Consider the following 19,886-nt stretch of genomic DNA (forward strand, 5'->3'; position numbering starts at 1 on the left):
TGTACAATGACTGATAATATCTCTATATATAGTAGACAACAAAGGATCCATCATTCACAATAGGTGATGTCACAGTTCACCGCCTCCTCCTCATGTACAATGACTGATAACACATCTATATACAGCTGATAACACAGGAGCCACGATTCGCAATAGCTGATGTCACAGCTCTCCTCCTCCTCCTGTACATTGACTGATAACACCTCTATATACACTAGATTACACAGGATCCACCATTCACAATAGGTGATGTCACAGCTCACCTCCTCCTCCTGTACAATGACTGATAATACCTATATATACAGTAGATAACACCGGATCCACCATTCACAATAGGTGATGTCACAGCTCACCTCCTTCTCCTGTAAAATGACTGATAACATCTCTATATACACTAGATAACATCGGATCCACCATTCACAATAGCTGATGTCACAGCTCAACTCCTCCTCCTGTACAATGACAGATAACACCTGTATATACAGTAGAAAACACCGGATCCACCATTCACAATAGGTGATATCACAGCTCACCTCCTCCTCCTGTACAATGACTGATAACACCCCTATATACATTAAATAACACCGGATCCACCATTCATAATAGGTGATATCTCAGCTCAGATCCTTCTCCTGTACAATGACTGATAACACCTATATATACAGTAAATATCAGTGGATCCACCATTCACAATAGGTGATGTCACAGCTCACCTCCTCCGCCTCCTGTACAATGACTGATAATACCTCTTTATACAGTATATAACACAGGATCCACCATTCACAATAGGTGATGTCACAGCTCACCTCCTCCTCCTGTACAATTGCTGATCACACCTCTTTATACAGTAGAGAGCAGGATCCACCATTCACAATAGGTGATGTCACAGCTCACCTCCTCCCCCTCTTGTACAATGACTGATAACACCTCTATATATAGTAGATAACACAGGATCCATCATTCACAATAGGTGATGTCACAGCTCTCCGCCTCCTCCTCATGTACAGTGACTGATAACACATCTATATACAGCTGATAACACAGGAGCCACGATTCGCAATAGCTGATGTCACAGCTCTCCTCCTCCTCCTGTACATTGACTGATAACACCTCTATATACATTAGATTACACAGGATCCACCATTCACAATAGGTGATGTCACAGCTCACCTACTCCTCCTGTACAATGACTGATAACACCTCTATATATAGTAGATAACACCGGATCCACCATTAACAATAGGTGATGTCACAGCTCACTTCCTCCTCCTGTACAATGACTGATAATACCTCTATATATAGTAGATAACACAGGATCCACCATTTACAATAGGTGATGTCACAGCTCACCTCCTCCTGTACAATGACAGATAACACCTCTATATACATTAAATAACACCGGATCCACCATTACAATATGTGATATCTCAGCTCACATCCTTCTCCTGTACAATGACTGATAACACCTCTATATACACTAGATTACACAGGATCCACCATTCACAATAGGTGATGTCACAGCTCACCTCCTCCGCCTCCTGTACAAGAACTGATAACACCTCTATATAGAGTTTATAACACAGGATCCACCATTCACAATAGGTGATGTCACAGCTCTCCTCCTCTTCCTGTACATTGACTGATAACACCTCTATATACACTAGATTACACAGGATCCACCATTCACAATAGGTGATGTCACAGCTCACCTCCTCCCCCTCCTGTACAATGTCTGATAACACCTCTATACACAGTAGATAACAGGTCCACCATTCACAATAGGTGATGTCACAGCTCACCTCCTCCTGTACAATAACTGATAACACCTCTATATACAGTAGATAACACAGGATCCACCAATCACAATAGGTGATGTCACAGCTCACCTCCTCCTCCTGTATAATGTCTGATAACACCTCTATATACAGTAGATAACAGGATCCACCATTCACAATAGGTGATGTCACAGCACACCTCCTCCTGTACAATGACTGATAACACCTCTATATACATTATATAACACCGGATCCACCATTCGCAATAGGTGATGTCACAGCTCTCCTCCTGTGCATTGACTGATAACACCTCTATATACACTAGATCTCACAGGATCCACCATTCACAATAGGTGATGTCACAGCTCACCTCCTCCCGCTCTTGTACAATGACTGATAACACCTCTATATACAGTAGCTAACACAGGATCCACCATTCACAATAGGTGATGTCACAGCTCTCCTCCTCCTCCTGTGCATTGACTGATAACACCTCTATATACAATAGATCACACAGGATCCACCATTCACAATAGGTGATGTCACAGCTCACCTCTTCCTCCTGTACAATGACTCATAACACCTCTATATACAGTAGATAACACAGGATCCACAATTCACAATAGGTGATGTCACAGCTCACCTCTTCCTCCTGTACAATGACTCATAACACCTCTATATACAGTAGATAACACAGGATCCACAATTCACAATAGGTGATGTCACAGCTCACCTCCTCCTCCTGTACAATGACTGATAACACCTCTATATACAGTAGAGAACAGGATCCACCATTCACAATAGGTGATGTCACAGCTCACCTCTTCCTCCTGTACAATGACTCATAACACCTCTATATACAGTAGATAACACAGGATCCACCATTCACAATAGGTGATGTCACAGCTCACCTCCTCCTCCTGTACAATGACTGATAACACCTCTATATACAGTAGCTAACAGGATCCACCATTCACAATAGGTGATGTTACAGCTCACCTCCCCCTCCTGTACAATGACTGATAACACCTCTATATACAGTAGATAACACAGGATCCACCATTCACAATAGGTGATGTCACAGCTCACCTCCTACTTCTGTACAATGACTGATAACACCTCTATATACAGTAGCTAACAGGATCCACCATTCACAATAGGTGATGTCACAGCTCACCTCTTCCTCCTCCTGTATAATGACTGATAACACCTCTATATACAGTAGATAACAGGATCCACCATTCACAATAGGTGATGTCACAGCTCACCTCCTCCTCCTCATGTACAATGTCTGATAACACCTCTATATACAGTAGATAACACAGGATCCACCATTCACAATAGGTGATGTCACAGCTCACTTCCTCCACCTCCTGTACAATGACTGATAACACCTCTATATATCTATAAATATAATTGTCTAAGGGTTTTTCCGTCTGTCTGTCTGTCTGTCTTTCTGTCTTTCTGTCTGTCTGTCTGTCTGTCTTTCTGTCTGTCTGTCTGTCCTGGAAATCCCGGCTCTCTGCCCTGGCGGCCTCGACCAATCAGAGACCGGCACAGCATCGACGTAGAAATCCCGCGTCTCTGATTGGTCGAGGCCGCCAGGCCTCGACCAATCAGCAAAGGGCACAGCGACGATGATGTCATAAAGGACGTAGAAATCCCGCGTCTGATTGGTCGAGGCCGCCAGGCCTCGACCAATCAGCAACGGGCACAGCGACGATGATGTCATAATGGTTGCCATGGCGATGATGATGTCGTAAAGGTTGCCTCGACCAATCAGCGACGGGCAGAGCGACGATGATGTCATAATGGTTGCCATGGTGACGATGATGTCATAAAGGTTGCCTCGACCAATCAGCGATGGGCACAGCGACGATGATGTCATAATGGTTGCCATGGCGACGATGATGTCGTAAAGGTTGCCTCGACCAATCAGCGACGGGCACAGCGACGATGATGTCATAATGGTTGCCATGGTGACGATGATGTCATAAAGGTTGCCTCGACCAATCAGCGATGGGCACAGCGACGATGATGTCATAATGGTTGCCATGGCGACGATGATGTCATAAAGGTTGCCTCGACCAATCAGCAACGGGCACAGCGACGATGTCATAATGGTTGCCATGGTGACGATGATGTCATAAAGGTTGCCTCAACCAATCAGCGACGGGCACAGTGTGCCGCGAATTCTGGAATCATCATTGTCCATATACTACGGGGACATGCATATTCTAGAATACCCGATGCGTTAGAATTGGGCCACAATCTAGTAGTATATAACAGCGGATCCACCATTCACAATAGGTGATATCACAGCTCACATCCTTCTCCTGTACAATGACTGATAACACCTCTATATACATTAAATAACACCGGATCCACCATTACAATAGATGAAGTTACAGCTCACCTCCTCCTCCTGTACAATGACTGATAACACCTATATATGCAGTAAATAACAGAGGATCCACCATTCACAATAGGTGATGTCACAGCTCACCTCCTCCTCCTGTACAATTGCTGATCACACCTCTATATACAGTAAATAGCAGGATCCACCATTCACAATAAGTGATGTCACAGCTCACCTCCTCCCCCTCTTGTACAATGACTGATAACATCTCTATATATAGTAGATAACAAAGGATCCATCATTCACAATAGGTGATGTCACAGCTCACCGCCTCCTCATGTACAATGACTGATAACACATCTGTATACAGCTGATAACACAGGAGCCACGATTCGCAATAGCTGATATCACAGCTCTCCTGCTCCTCCTGTACATTGACTGAGAACACCTCTATGTACACTAGATTACACAGGATCCACCATTCACAATAGGTTATGTCACAGCTCACCTCCTCCTCCTGTACAATGACTGATAATACCTATATATACAGTAGATAACACAGGATCCACAATTCACAATAGGTGATGTCACAGCTCACCTCTTCCTCCTGTACAATGACTCATAACACCTCTATATACAGTAGATAACACAGGATCCACAATTCACAATAGGTGATGTCACAGCTCACCTCCTCCTCCTGTACAATGACTGATAACACCTCTATATACAGTAGAGAACAGGATCCACCATTCACAATAGGTGATGTCACAGCTCACCTCTTCCTCCTGTACAATGACTCATAACACCTCTATATACAGTAGATAACACAGGATCCACCATTCACAATAGGTGATGTCACAGCTCACCTCCTCCTCCTGTACAATGACTGATAACACCTCTATATACAGTAGCTAACAGGATCCACCATTCACAATAGGTGATGTTACAGCTCACCTCCCCCTCCTGTACAATGACTGATAACACCTCTATATACAGTAGATAACACAGGATCCACCATTCACAATAGGTGATGTCACAGCTCACCTCCTACTTCTGTACAATGACTGATAACACCTCTATATACAGTAGCTAACAGGATCCACCATTCACAATAGGTGATGTCACAGCTCACCTCTTCCTCCTCCTGTATAATGACTGATAACACCTCTATATACAGTAGATAACAGGATCCACCATTCACAATAGGTGATGTCACAGCTCACCTCCTCCTCCTCATGTACAATGTCTGATAACACCTCTATATACAGTAGATAACACAGGATCCACCATTCACAATAGGTGATGTCACAGCTCACTTCCTCCACCTCCTGTACAATGACTGATAACACCTCTATATATCTATAAATATAATTGTCTAAGGGTTTTTCCGTCTGTCTGTCTGTCTGTCTTTCTGTCTTTCTGTCTGTCTGTCTGTCTGTCTTTCTGTCTGTCTGTCTGTCCTGGAAATCCCGGCTCTCTGCCCTGGCGGCCTCGACCAATCAGAGACCGGCACAGCATCGACGTAGAAATCCCGCGTCTCTGATTGGTCGAGGCCGCCAGGCCTCGACCAATCAGCAAAGGGCACAGCGACGATGATGTCATAAAGGACGTAGAAATCCCGCGTCTGATTGGTCGAGGCCGCCAGGCCTCGACCAATCAGCAACGGGCACAGCGACGATGATGTCATAATGGTTGCCATGGCGATGATGATGTCGTAAAGGTTGCCTCGACCAATCAGCGACGGGCAGAGCGACGATGATGTCATAATGGTTGCCATGGTGACGATGATGTCATAAAGGTTGCCTCGACCAATCAGCGATGGGCACAGCGACGATGATGTCATAATGGTTGCCATGGCGACGATGATGTCGTAAAGGTTGCCTCGACCAATCAGCGACGGGCACAGCGACGATGATGTCATAATGGTTGCCATGGTGACGATGATGTCATAAAGGTTGCCTCGACCAATCAGCGATGGGCACAGCGACGATGATGTCATAATGGTTGCCATGGCGACGATGATGTCATAAAGGTTGCCTCGACCAATCAGCAACGGGCACAGCGACAATGTCATAATGGTTGCCATGGTGACGATGATGTCATAAAGGTTGCCTCAACCAATCAGCGACGGGCACAGTGTGCCGCGAATTCTGGAATCATCATTGTCCATATACTACGGGGACATGCATATTCTAGAATACCCGATGCGTTAGAATTGGGCCACAATCTAGTAGTATATAACAGCGGATCCACCATTCACAATAGGTGATATCACAGCTCACATCCTTCTCCTGTACAATGACTGATAACACCTCTATATACATTAAATAACACCGGATCCACCATTACAATAGATGATGTTACAGCTCACCTCCTCCTCCTGTACAATGACTGATAACACCTATATATGCAGTAAATAACAGAGGATCCACCATTCACAATAGGTGATGTCACAGCTCACCTCCTCCTCCTGTACAATTGCTGATCACACCTCTATATACAGTAAATAGCAGGATCCACCATTCACAATAAGTGATGTCACAGCTCACCTCCTCCCCCTCTTGTACAATGACTGATAACATCTCTATATATAGTAGATAACAAAGGATCCATCATTCACAATAGGTGATGTCACAGCTCACCGCCTCCTCATGTACAATGACTGATAACACATCTGTATACAGCTGATAACACAGGAGCCACGATTCGCAATAGCTGATATCACAGCTCTCCTCCTCCTCCTGTACATTGACTGAGAACACCTCTATGTACACTAGATTACACAGGATCCACCATTCACAATAGGTTATGTCACAGCTCACCTCCTCCTCCTGTACAATGACTGATAATACCTATATATACAGTAGATAACACCGGATCCACCATTCACAATCGGTGATGTCACAGCTCACCTCCTTCTCTTGTAAAATGACTGATACCATCTCTGTATACACTAGATAACATCGGATCCACCATTCACAATAGCTGATGTCACAGCTCAACTCCTCCTCCTGTACAATGACAGATAACACCTCTATATACAGTAGATAACACCAGATCCACCATTCACAATAGGTGATATCACAGCTCATCTCCTCCTCCTGTACAATGACTGATAACACCTCTATATACATTAAATAACACCGGATCCACCATTCACAATAGGTGATATCTCAGCTCACATCCTTCTCCTGTACAATGACTGATAACACCTATATATACAGTAAATATCAGAGGATCCACCATTCACAATAGGTGATGTCACAGCTCACCTTCTCCGCCTCCTGTACAATGACTGATAACACCTCTATATACAGTATATAACACAGGATCCACCAATCACAATAGGTGATGTCACAGCTCACCTTCTCCTCCTGTATAATGTCTGATAACACCTCTATATACAGTAGATAACAGGATCCACCATTCACAATAGGTGATGTCACAGCACACCTCCTCCTGTACAATGACTGATAGCACCTCTATATACATTATATAACACCGGATCCACCATTCGCAATAGGTGATGTCACAGCTCTCCTCCTCCTCCTGTGCATTGACTGATAACACCTCTATATACAATAGATCACACAGGATCCACCATTCACAATAGGTGATGTCACAGCTCACCTCTTCCTCCTGTACAATGACTCATAACACCTCTATATACAGTAGATAACACAGGATCCACAATTCACAATAGGTGATGTCACAGCTCACCTCTTCCTCCTGTACAATGACTCATAACACCTCTATATACAGTAGATAACACAGGATCCACAATTCACAATAGGTGATGTCACAGCTCACCTCCTCCTCCTGTACAATGACTGAAAACACCTCTATATACAGTAGAGAACAGGATCCACCATTCACAATAGGTGATGTCACAGCTCACCTCTTCCTCCTGTACAATGACTCATAACACCTCTATATACAGTAGATAACACAGGATCCACCATTCACAATAGGTGATGTCACAGCTCACCTCCTCCTCCTGTACAATGACTGATAACACCTCTATATACAGTAGCTAACAGGATCCACCATTCACAATAGGTGATGTTACAGCTCACCTCCCCCTCCTGTACAATGACTGATAACACCTCTATATACAGTAGATAACACAGGATCCACCATTCACAATAGGTGATGTCACAGCTCACTTCCTCCACCTCCTGTACAATGACTGATAACACCTCTATATATCTATAAATATAATTGTCTAAGGGTTTTTTCGTCTGTCTGTCTGTCTGTCTTTCTGTCTTTCTGTCTGTCTGTCTGTCTGTCTTTCTGTCTGTCTGTCTGTCCTGGAAATCCCGGCTCTCTGCCCTGGCGGCCTCGACCAATCAGAGACCGGCACAGCATCGACGTAGAAATCCCGCGTCTCTGATTGGTCGAGGCCGCCAGGCCTCGACCAATCAGCAAAGGGCACAGCGACGATGATGTCATAAAGGACGTAGAAATCCCGCGTCTGATTGGTCGAGGCCGCCAGGCCTCGACCAATCAGCAACGGGCACAGCGACGATGATGTCATAATGGTTGCCATGGCGATGATGATGTCGTAAAGGTTGCCTCGACCAATCAGCGACGGGCAGAGCGACGATGATGTCATAATGGTTGCCATGGTGACGATGATGTCATAAAGGTTGCCTCGACCAATCAGCGATGGGCACAGCGACGATGATCTCATAATGGTTGCCATGGCGACGATGATGTCGTAAAGGTTGCCTCGACCAATCAGCGACGGGCACAGCGACGATGATGTCATAATGGTTGCCATGGTGACGATGATGTCATAAAGGTTGCCTCGACCAATCAGCGATGGGCACAGCGACGATGATGTCATAATGGTTGCCATGGCGACGATGATGTCATAAAGGTTGCCTCGACCAATCAGCAACGGGCACAGCGACGATGTCATAATGGTTGCCATGGTGACGATGATGTCATAAAGGTTGCCTCAACCAATCAGCGACGGGCACAGTGTGCCGCGAATTCTGGAATCATCATTGTCCATATACTACGGGGACATGCATATTCTAGAATACCCGATGCGTTAGAATTGGGCCACAATCTAGTAGTATATAACAGCGGATCCACCATTCACAATAGGTGATATCACAGCTCACATCCTTCTCCTGTACAATGACTGATAACACCTCTATATACATTAAATAACACCGGATCCACCATTACAATAGATGATGTTACAGCTCACCTCCTCCTCCTGTACAATGACTGATAACACCTATATATGCAGTAAATAACAGAGGATCCACCATTCACAATAGGTGATGTCACAGCTCACCTCCTCCTCCTGTACAATTGCTGATCACACCTCTATATACAGTAAATAGCAGGATCCACCATTCACAATAAGTGATGTCACAGCTCACCTCCTCCCCCTCTTGTACAATGACTGATAACATCTCTATATATAGTAGATAACAAAGGATCCATCATTCACAATAGGTGATGTCACAGCTCACCGCCTCCTCATGTACAATGACTGATAACACATCTGTATACAGCTGATAACACAGGAGCCACGATTCGCAATAGCTGATATCACAGCTCTCCTCCTCCTCCTGTACATTGACTGAGAACACCTCTATGTACACTAGATTACACAGGATCCACCATTCACAATAGGTTATGTCACAGCTCACCTCCTCCTCCTGTACAATGACTGATAATACCTATATATACAGTAGATAACACCGGATCCACCATTCACAATCGGTGATGTCACAGCTCACCTCCTTCTCTTGTAAAATGACTGATACCATCTCTGTATACACTAGATAACATCGGATCCACCATTCACAATAGCTGATGTCACAGCTCAACTCCTCCTCCTGTACAATGACAGATAACACCTCTATATACAGTAGATAACACCAGATCCACCATTCACAATAGGTGATATCACAGCTCATCTCCTCCTCCTGTACAATGACTGATAACACCTCTATATACATTAAATAACACCGGATCCACCATTCACAATAGGTGATATCTCAGCTCACATCCTTCTCCTGTACAATGACTGATAACACCTATATATACAGTAAATATCAGAGGATCCACCATTCACAATAGGTGATGTCACAGCTCACCTCCTCCGCCTCCTGTACAATGACTGATAACACCTCTATATACAGTATATAACACAGGATCCACCATTCACAATAGGTGATGTCACAGCTCACCTCTTCCTCCTGTACAATTGCTGATCACACCTCTATATACAGTAGATAGCAGGATCCACCATTCACAATAGGTGATGTCACAGCTCACCTCCTCCCCCTCTTGTACAATGACTGATAACATCTGTATATATAGTAGATAACACAGGATCCATCATTCACAATAGGTGATGTCACAGTTCACCGCCTCCTCCTCATGTACAATGACTGATAACACATCTATATACAGCTGATAACACAGGAGCCACGATTCGCAATAGCTGATGTCACAGCTCTCCTCCTCCTCCTGTACAATGACTGATAACACCTCTATATACATTAAATAACACCGGATCCACCATTACAATAGATGATGTCACAGCTCACCTCCTCCTCCTGTACAATGACTGATAACACCTCTATATATAGTAGATAACACAGGATCCACCATTCACAATAGGTGATGTCACAGCTCACCTCCTCCTCCTGTACAATGACTGATAACACCTCTATATACAGTAGATAACAGGATCCACCATTCACAATAGGTGATGTCACAGCTCACCTCCTCCTCCTGTACAATGACTGATAACACCTCTATATACAGTAGATAACAGGATCCACCATTCACAATAGGTGATGTCACAGCTCACCTCCTCCTGTACAATGTCTGATAATACCGAACTGTAGCAAGGTTCCAACAGTATGAAGCTGTGGTAGCAGTTTATGAGTGTCATTTATCCTGATGGGTTCATTTAAGGTATACCTGCACAAAAATAAGCAGGTAAAACCGTTTTTTGTCTGTCTTGCGTCTAGTACATTTTTGTAGCACAGTGTTATCGGCCTGTGTCTCTCAGGTTTTTACTGGAGCTTGTAATTTTTTAACCAATTTGTAAGATTAATATCCACAAGTTGGAGGCTTTGGAGAAGATTTACAGTATCACTTCAGTAAGAAGTAGAAATGTATTTCTAAGCGTTGTACGCCCTCAGCTCCATCGGTGTAATTGCCATCATCGTGCTGACATTCAGCGCAATTGTTCTTTTTTCTTTCAGACCCCTCAAATACACCTGGATGCGCAAAAACGGCGATCTGCCAACAACAGCAGTTACCGATCACAATAGCCTGGTATTTCAAAACCTCAACAAAAGTGACAGCGGCACCTACATGTGCCAGGTATTCAACCTCCTGGGCGACTACATCGCGGAATACAATCTGGATGTCAACGGTAAGAGCACATTTTGTAACGCTGGTTTATCTTTACAGATAGATGCCCCACGCATGGCTCGGGTTTTCATTTTATGTCTTTCCGTTTGTTAGCCAACATCTCCAGTTGAAGTCAAAATTTTACATACACATTTAGTCCTCGTCCACCTTCCCACTGTTAGGCGATTGTTCTGATCACTACTGTAGACCAAGAGTGTGAAATGTCAGGATAATATGAGTAGAGACTATGATTTGTTTCAGTTTGTAGTTCTTCCGTCACACTTCAGAAACGTCCAGACATATAGTTAGTATCGGAGCTTTGCCTTTACATTGTCTAACCTGAGTCCCGCTTTTGGGCAGCCTTGAACGAGCCTCTCGCAAAAAGGTTTTGTTTGTGGGTCTCATTGCTGTGACACTTTACAGTAGTTCTGTCCATACAGTTTAAAGCTCAGTGCTTTGTGATGACTTCTCTATTTTCTTTCTCCTTATTGTTGTCTTTTAGCCATCCTGGCAAAACTTTGGAAGTCACTGGAGACCAAACTTTAACTTCCCACCTGATGACTTGAGATTTTTTTTCCTCATTACGCCATCTGTTTTGGTATATCCACCAGTTATTTCACCGGCTTGCACCTCCACAATATGATTCCTCACTTTCAGTATGTCATTCCTTTGTTTGCAATCCTCCACTTTGGTCACCATGGCCATTTTTGTTTCACTCAACAAGTGCAATAAGATCTTTGTCCCTATGACCAGTTGCAAACTGTTTTGGAGCTTCAGGTTGTGTCGAAATAAGACGTGTTTTACTGTTGACATAGATATGCCCATTTCCTTTCATCATCTTCAGAAGTTCATTTGCTGTCTTTCTTGGATTGTTTAGCTTCTTCTTGTGTCACATGACAGAAAGCATCTACTTCCTGAACAGTATGATGACAATGTGGTTTCTTGTTGTTCAGTACATTCAACTCTGGAAGACACAACGCATCTCTTCCTGAACTGTATGGTTTTCTGCATGGTCCTATGTAGATTAGTATTTTAATCTCCATCTACTTCTTCAAGAGTATCCAAATATAACAAGTATGACTGGGACACATGATACAAATTATTCACTTATCATTAACCAATTCCATGTGTCCCTCGGATTACCGGACCTATCATCAGATATCTATACGATCACAACAAAAAAAATGATGATCAGAAGGTCAAATTTCATCAAAAAGTCTATATAAATTTTATTAAACAAAAATTGTGGCTAAAGAGCACATATATGTAAACCGTGGGTTCAGACATGAGCGTCGCTTACTATGTATTATACAATGTGTGCATGTCGCTCTATTTTCACCTTCTTTTCCTAATATGGCGATATGTGTTTTAAATTTTGTAGTTGTTGTTTAATAAAATTAAATATAGACTTTTTGATGAAATTTGACCTTCTGATCATCATTTTTTTGTTGTGATCATTCTTCAAGAGTATGATGGAAGTGTAGTTCAAAGGTGTCTAATATGGTCATCTCCAGGAGGCAGAACGTGTCTCCTTCCTGTATGGTGGAAGTGTGGGTCTACAGTGTTTAGTACGTTTACCTCTAGGAGAAAGGAATCATCTCTTACCTGAATTGTATGTTGGCGGCATACTCCTATGGTTTTTAGTATGTTCCTCTCCAGAAGACTGAACTCATCTCCTTCCTGAACAGAGATAATGGAACTGTTGACCCATAGTGTTTATTACATTAATCCCCAGGACACAGAATGTGCCTCCTTCCTGAGCTGTATGGTGGCTGTGTGCTACCTTGGTGTTTAGTACATCTGTCTCCAGGAGATTGAATATGTCTCCTTTCTGAACTGTATGGTGGCTGTGTGCACCCTTGGTGTTTAGTATATTCACCTCCAGGAGATAGAATATGTTTTCTTCATGAACACTATGATGGAAGTGTGGTCCCATGGTGTTTAATACATCTATCTCCAGTAAACAAAATGTATCTCCCTCCTGAATTATATGGTGGCTGCGAGGCCCAACGGCATTTAGTACATTCATCTCCAGGAGACACAATGCATTTTCTTCTTCTATGGTGGCTGCAGGTCCTGTGGTGTGTAGTACATTAAGGTCAGTGGGATTCTTGAATGGTGTGATGAAAATGTGGTACCATGGTGTTTAGTTTACTCATCTCCACAAATTTGTTTCTGCTGGCCTCGTCGATTTGTTTTGATTTTTACATGACGTTAAGTCAAGGATCAATTAGAACTTCAAGGTTGGCCTTAAAATATTGCCACATGTACACATTCGATTTTTCCACACTTACAACTTAGGAGATTCTAAAACCAATTGTTTTTGGAAATTTCCAAGCACCTTAAAAGGCACAGTCAACTTGCTGAAGTAATGAATTTCAGTGTTGTTATATTAGATGGCTGCATTATCCAACAAAGACATTCTTTCTAAATATAGGGAGAAACAAGAGACATATGTGGATGAAATAATAAACCAGCACACTCAGCCAAGCTTACAAGGGAGGAATGCCTGTTGGCCTAACAGGCATTTGGCTGAGACTTATTTTTGCTGTACGGCCACTTTAAGATGATCCATAAAAACTTTTGTGCCACCTTCTAGGTCAAACCGAGTGATGAAGGTTTGTGATACCAGCCGGAGATTCTTTTGAGGATATCTAACAAAAGGAAGATCATTATTTTCACATAAACAACATGATTCTTACTGGATCAATCAACCATGAAGTTTTACAACAGTATTTTCAAACCAGGCTTCTTCATGACCCATGAACTGTTATTTTTTAAAGACATCACCTTAGTCACCACAGTAGTTATGGGATTGTTAGGAGGAACTTCCAAAAGGGGTAAAGTTTTTAGGAGAATTTTCAGCTGTGGACAAGTTGGGAATGACCATGGCTGGAATCACAAAGTAGATGTTTCTGCAATGTTTCACCAGCTGTCTCCTGTCATTCGAACTCTTAAGATTTTAATCAACAATCATCTGCCTAATCTTGCATTTCTATTCAGATCCAACATGAAAAGAGCATTTAGACCTTAGCTTTAGCGTTCAGACAAAATAAAGGCTAAACCTCTGCCATTCTCTCTGGCACCAACGAGGGGAAGAAAAATTAAAATGAGAATACAACAGTACAGGATAAAATCCATGTAGCGACAGATCCCAGACAATCGCTTAATCCCCGGTTGCTTTCTGCATCAGAGTCTTATCGTAGGTACAAGGTCGGACCTTATTGGTTATGCAATGCTCTATTCCCAGTCTGTCCTTTATCTCCTGGCCAGCTTCCGCTTTCTATTTATCTCTCCCTCCTCCTCCTCTCAGTGTCCTTCCTCCCGTTACTGATTTCCATCAGCTTTGTTCCATTGTCTCAGAAAAATTATTAAGATTCGATACCCAAATAAAACAAAAAATAAGACTCTAGTTAGGAGGACGAACCCTCAAGAAATAGATGCTCCTCCACTCTCCCCTCCTTCGCAATTCCCGATTGACAACCAAATCCAAAAAATCAGCGTTTTGTAAAATACATTTTTCAGTCATTTGTATCCTGCACCAGGATGAAGCCAGTTCTAATTTCTCCTGATCCGTTTAATTCTAATGTTGCCTGGTAATTATCATTCTTTCTCATTATCTCTTTTTAAACTAATTATACTGCCATCGTTAGCCAAACAAAGCATCAAAAGATAGGGAGTCTGAATGAGCAATCTGCCTGAATATTCATAAGTTTACAAACAGTGTTATCATACGAGGTTACATAAAGATCAGGAAGAAATATTTCTGCAAAGTGTTAGAGCTCTGATGGAGACATTAAACATCAGCTTATTAAATAATTATTTAATTGCACGTGTTAATTAACAGTGAATATGTCAAGCTCGCGCTCCATATTTGACTCCAGGAATATATGGTGATTATCATTTTAATCTATTCGATAATTTCATGTTGCTATACACAAGCAATTTACAATTTCCGAGACCTTTTCTGTGGCCACAATAGTTTTGAACAAAATAAGTTATGATTAAACTAGTATTTTTCCTTTCATATCACACTTAGGATTCACCTAACAGCGACTCTTCCAAATTTGAGAAAAGTTGGCCCAGTTGGATGACTTTGAATGGAACGACCCACTGTCTTATGCGTATAGGGCCACCCAGTCTTTCCATTATGCATGACATCTAGAAAAATGATGGATTGAAAATTCTGGTTTTCAACATTCAAACCTTTTCATGGCATGGAAAATGAGCTATTCACAGAAGCTCATTCACCCCCTCAATGGGGAATAGGGGCGGACCGATAGCTACTTATAGTCCCAAAGGTGATCATATGCCTTCAACAGATAGCTCTCCTATGAAAGCGCCCAAAAGTTGGCCAAACACATATAATACAAGTGGGATGAACTATTGTTCTCCCTCAACCTCAAAAGGAATGACCCCTTTTCATTGGGCATATGGTTATCATAGCGGGTGGATCCTCAACTTAGCTAACCCCCTTTATGAGCCTGAGAGCTAGTAACATTCATATGCACTTGTTCTAGCTAACTTAGCGCATGTATGCCAATAAAAAGAGATGATCAAATAGTTTCTGTAAAGGGTAGCACTGTCTGTGAAGGGCTGGTGGTTCTTAAAGGGGCTTTCATGGAGAGAACTCGTGAATCCATTTAGTAAATTCCAAAGAAAACCCTTGCCTTCACCCATGCCTTCACCAGGGATCTGGACTTATGCAGGGCCCCCCAAATTATGTCCACAGAAAGGCTACTGGCTGATGGAGCGGGATGAAAACAAATGTTCAGAAAAGCCAAGTTAGAAGGTTAAAGGCATTATAAAATTAATAGGCCATCTGGTAGTCAAAAACACAGATCAGGGACAGTTATAAACAGGCAGAGCTGCAAATCAGGAGTGAACCTGAGTAAGTGTAACTTGTAACTGACAACCGGAAGCAGGGAGCTAAAAGTGAGTAGCCCTGCATAAGGCTCAGAGCAGGGAGCAGCGTATATGGGGCAATGCATGTCTTTGACTTCAGTATGCACTCCCTCACTTAATCACATGGTCTTCAGAACTGGGAGAATTGAAGAGCTGATGGGTGCACATAGGAACTAAACGTTGGCACAAACAGTCCCGATGAGCGTATATGTCAGGTGGCAATTTTTTTTAACAACTTCCTACCTCTCAAAAGAATCCATCAAAAGGCGGCCAAGCTCTTAAGAAAATCCAGCAAAATGTATTGGCTGCCATGTTGCTAAATCATGTAAATTGAACCTCAAATTTTTGAATTTGTTAGAGTTACATTTTTATGTTTAACAAACTTGATTTGTTCCAAATCAACTAGCTCAACTTCATCCATAGGTAATCTATGTAAATGGTTAAAAGAATGTCAAATCACCCCCTCTATACAGTGGCAGTAGACCTCCCGGTGTTACATTTTTATCCCTAATAGGATCCCGGTTATCCTGAAGTAAAGCCCAGCCACCACTTCAAATGGCTACACACAGGGAACAAAAGACTGCTGTGAGCTGTATGGCAAATTGAGATAAGCGTACCAGTGTCCCTATAAACCATATTAAACAAAATTACAAAAAAAGAAACATAATGGCTAAAAAATTACAGCCATTACGAGGAAATAATAAGATTGCCTGAGTTTTGCAATATATCACGAATGTTCATATAATTGTGTTTTTGTGGAAAAAATAAAGCAGTGGCATGAATTCCTTTCACACAAGATGTAGCACAGGAGTCTGCTCACCGCAGCGCACACACATATTGTCATTTGTTTATCAATGCTCGTAAAGATAAATCCATTTTTACATCTAAAGCAGTAAGTGTCGTGAAAATTTATATGTTTTAATACTTTTTGGAGAACTGCAGAACAATGTAGGAAATAACATCGAAAAAACCTAACGTACAATGGGATGTCTAATAAATACGCATGTGAAAACTTTTGGGCCAAAATTCTAAGTGTTTTTTTTTTTTACTAAAGAGTAGGCTCTTCCTAAGACATGTCAGAAGATCTCATCTCTGGAATTTTGTGTCCTTTGAGCCCATCTATTTCAAAAATGAAGGAGCCGTGGACTTAATCCAAGGATTCTTCTCCAGATCTTCAGGCATTCCCATTACAATAAGAGATTCATACAGACAGGCCTAAAAATCAGAAGATCTGAGAGTCCAAAAGAAAAGATGGAATGATTCTTAAAGAAGACCTGGCAATTGGTAGAAGTCCAAGCCAAGACTTCTTTGACAGACAATTCAACTGTTTCATTCTAGTAATTGGTAGAGTCACCCAGCACATACTGTATCTCGAATAACAATATCTTGACTTAGGTGATTATATCTTGACTTAGGTGATTAATTAGGAATTTAGGAAAAAAGTCCCCATTATCTTCCAGTAGGTGGAGATCCAGTTTATATTTGAATTTGTCTACTTCTGTGAGTGCATAAAAGCTTACTATAGAAAGGGCATACTGAAGAGCTTAGTACGATTCAACTTGGTGCTGCAACCTTTCCAAGACATTGCCCTTAATTCAGTTATAGTGAAATTTCTCCTTGTTGTTGTCTACTAGTTTTCCTATTGTGCCATAAAAAAATTGGCAAAGCTATCTCCACCCAAGTTCATAGGATTGAAGCTACTTAGTACTGGTTCAACGTGTTTCAAAAGACATTTCCCCTCTTATGGAGTAGAGAAGAGAGTAGTTGTCTCACAAATTGGCGAGAAAAAAAATAGTTTCTGGAGCTGACAATCATGGATGGCATTTATTGAAGTTCAGGACTAGTATCGTTGATCTAGTGAAGGAGAATAACCAAGAATATTCTTACACTTATGCACATACCTAGAATCAGAAGTAGACGTCCCCCTAGAAGGTGAGCATCCTCCTCGTCACATATTTACATATACATAGCACTCAAAAGAAAGTTCTTTCCATATACCATCTCAAGCTTCTTGAAAATAGCTGTTTGAAGTGGCCATACTTGCTTAGGTAGAATTTACATAGACTCAAGACATACTATAAATGGGCAAAAGTATCCCACTACTCCACCAGGATAACAAGACACTGTAATAATTTGGACAATACCATTGTGGGACATTGATATAAAACCCTAGTTACCAGGTCGGTTCAAAAATGTGGTTATTTTTGACAAAATTTTTTCCACTAACCAAAGAGTTGCACGAAACTCTTAACATTGGCCATGCACTTAACATCATGATAATCCAAAACACAGCCATGGCAATGCCATACCATCGATCCAGCCAGCAACATGCTATACTACATTTGCATATTAAGAATTTTATTGTACAGAATGGCTATTGATTGGCCATACTTGATATGTCACACCAAACACATGTAGTGTTAGATGACCACGGCTGAAAAATTCCATTCCAACCTGTGAAATCACATTTTCCACAGAGGTTCTAATTTTATTTACTGATAATCTGTCAATAAGTCCAAATTGCCAATATGACCCTTCCTTTTAGGGAGGGTCCGGGAGTGTTACAATGACTGCAGGCTCTCCCCCTTATGAAGCTTCCTTTTCGGTAGGGGCCGGGGATGTGACAATGACTGCAGCCTCGCCCCCTTATGACGCTCCCTTTTAGAGACGGGTCGGGGGTGTGACAATGACCGCAGCCTCTCCCCATTATGACGCTTCCTTTTAGGGAAGGGACAGGGGTGTGACAATGACTTCAGCCTCTCCCCTTTATGATGCTTCCATTTAGGAATTGGCTGGAGGTGTGACAATGACTGCAGCCACTCCCCCTTATGATGCTTCTGACGCCCACAGGGCAGTGGGATACTTGGTATTGGGTCCAGTCGCAAAGTGGGGTTGTTACGGTGGCTACAACCTGGTCCATGGCCCTGGGCATCAACATTAAAGGAAGTTAAATGTTCAAAGTGTGTCGTGACACCACCGGTCAATAGAGGGTCCGACGCTGCATTAGAGGGGTCCCCTGGGGGATGTTGTGGCAGCCCAGATGTTACACTTCCCACATGTGAAGTGGGGTCCCCAGGGGTCCTATGGTGTGTGGTGTAGATGGTAAGGCCGGTGAATAAATGGAGGAGATAGGTTGTAAGTCTTTACCAGGCTTACTTGTGGGTGACAGGCCACAGACCAGGGCACCGGCAACAGGTGAATTAGAAGTGCGGGTAGTCCAGAGACAAGTGGAAACCCCTTGGCAGGTCAGGTAGGAGCCTCCCACTATATGCTTACTGTCTCTGAGGTCCCTGCTGCCACTTAGTGTCCTAAGCAAAGTCCTTATTCATTCTCCTGTCCGGGGACAGGTACCTGTATGGCAAACATGAATATAAGGGGTGCACCCCTGCATATATAGCACAACAGGGTGCAAAACCTGGTCTGTAAAATACCATAAACAGAGCACAAAGAAG

At 42.6% G+C, this 19,886-nt stretch overlaps 1 protein-coding gene across 2 annotated transcripts in view; it reads left to right on the top strand.

Annotated features, from left to right (window-relative positions):
* Window positions 1-19,886, top strand: part of CADM3 (cell adhesion molecule 3) — a 451,826-nt gene that overhangs the window by 418,286 nt on the left and 13,654 nt on the right. For both annotated transcript variants that reach the window (XM_069726964.1, XM_069726955.1), the window contains exon 7: window positions 11,379-11,551. In XM_069726964.1, coding sequence (XP_069583065.1) covers window positions 11,379-11,551 — 173 coding nt within the window. The remainder of the gene's footprint in view (window positions 1-11,378; window positions 11,552-19,886) is intronic.

This window comes from Ranitomeya imitator, chromosome 1 (assembly GCF_032444005.1).
Source record: "Ranitomeya imitator isolate aRanImi1 chromosome 1, aRanImi1.pri, whole genome shotgun sequence".
In the NCBI taxonomy this organism is placed as follows: Eukaryota; Metazoa; Chordata; class Amphibia; order Anura; family Dendrobatidae; genus Ranitomeya; species Ranitomeya imitator.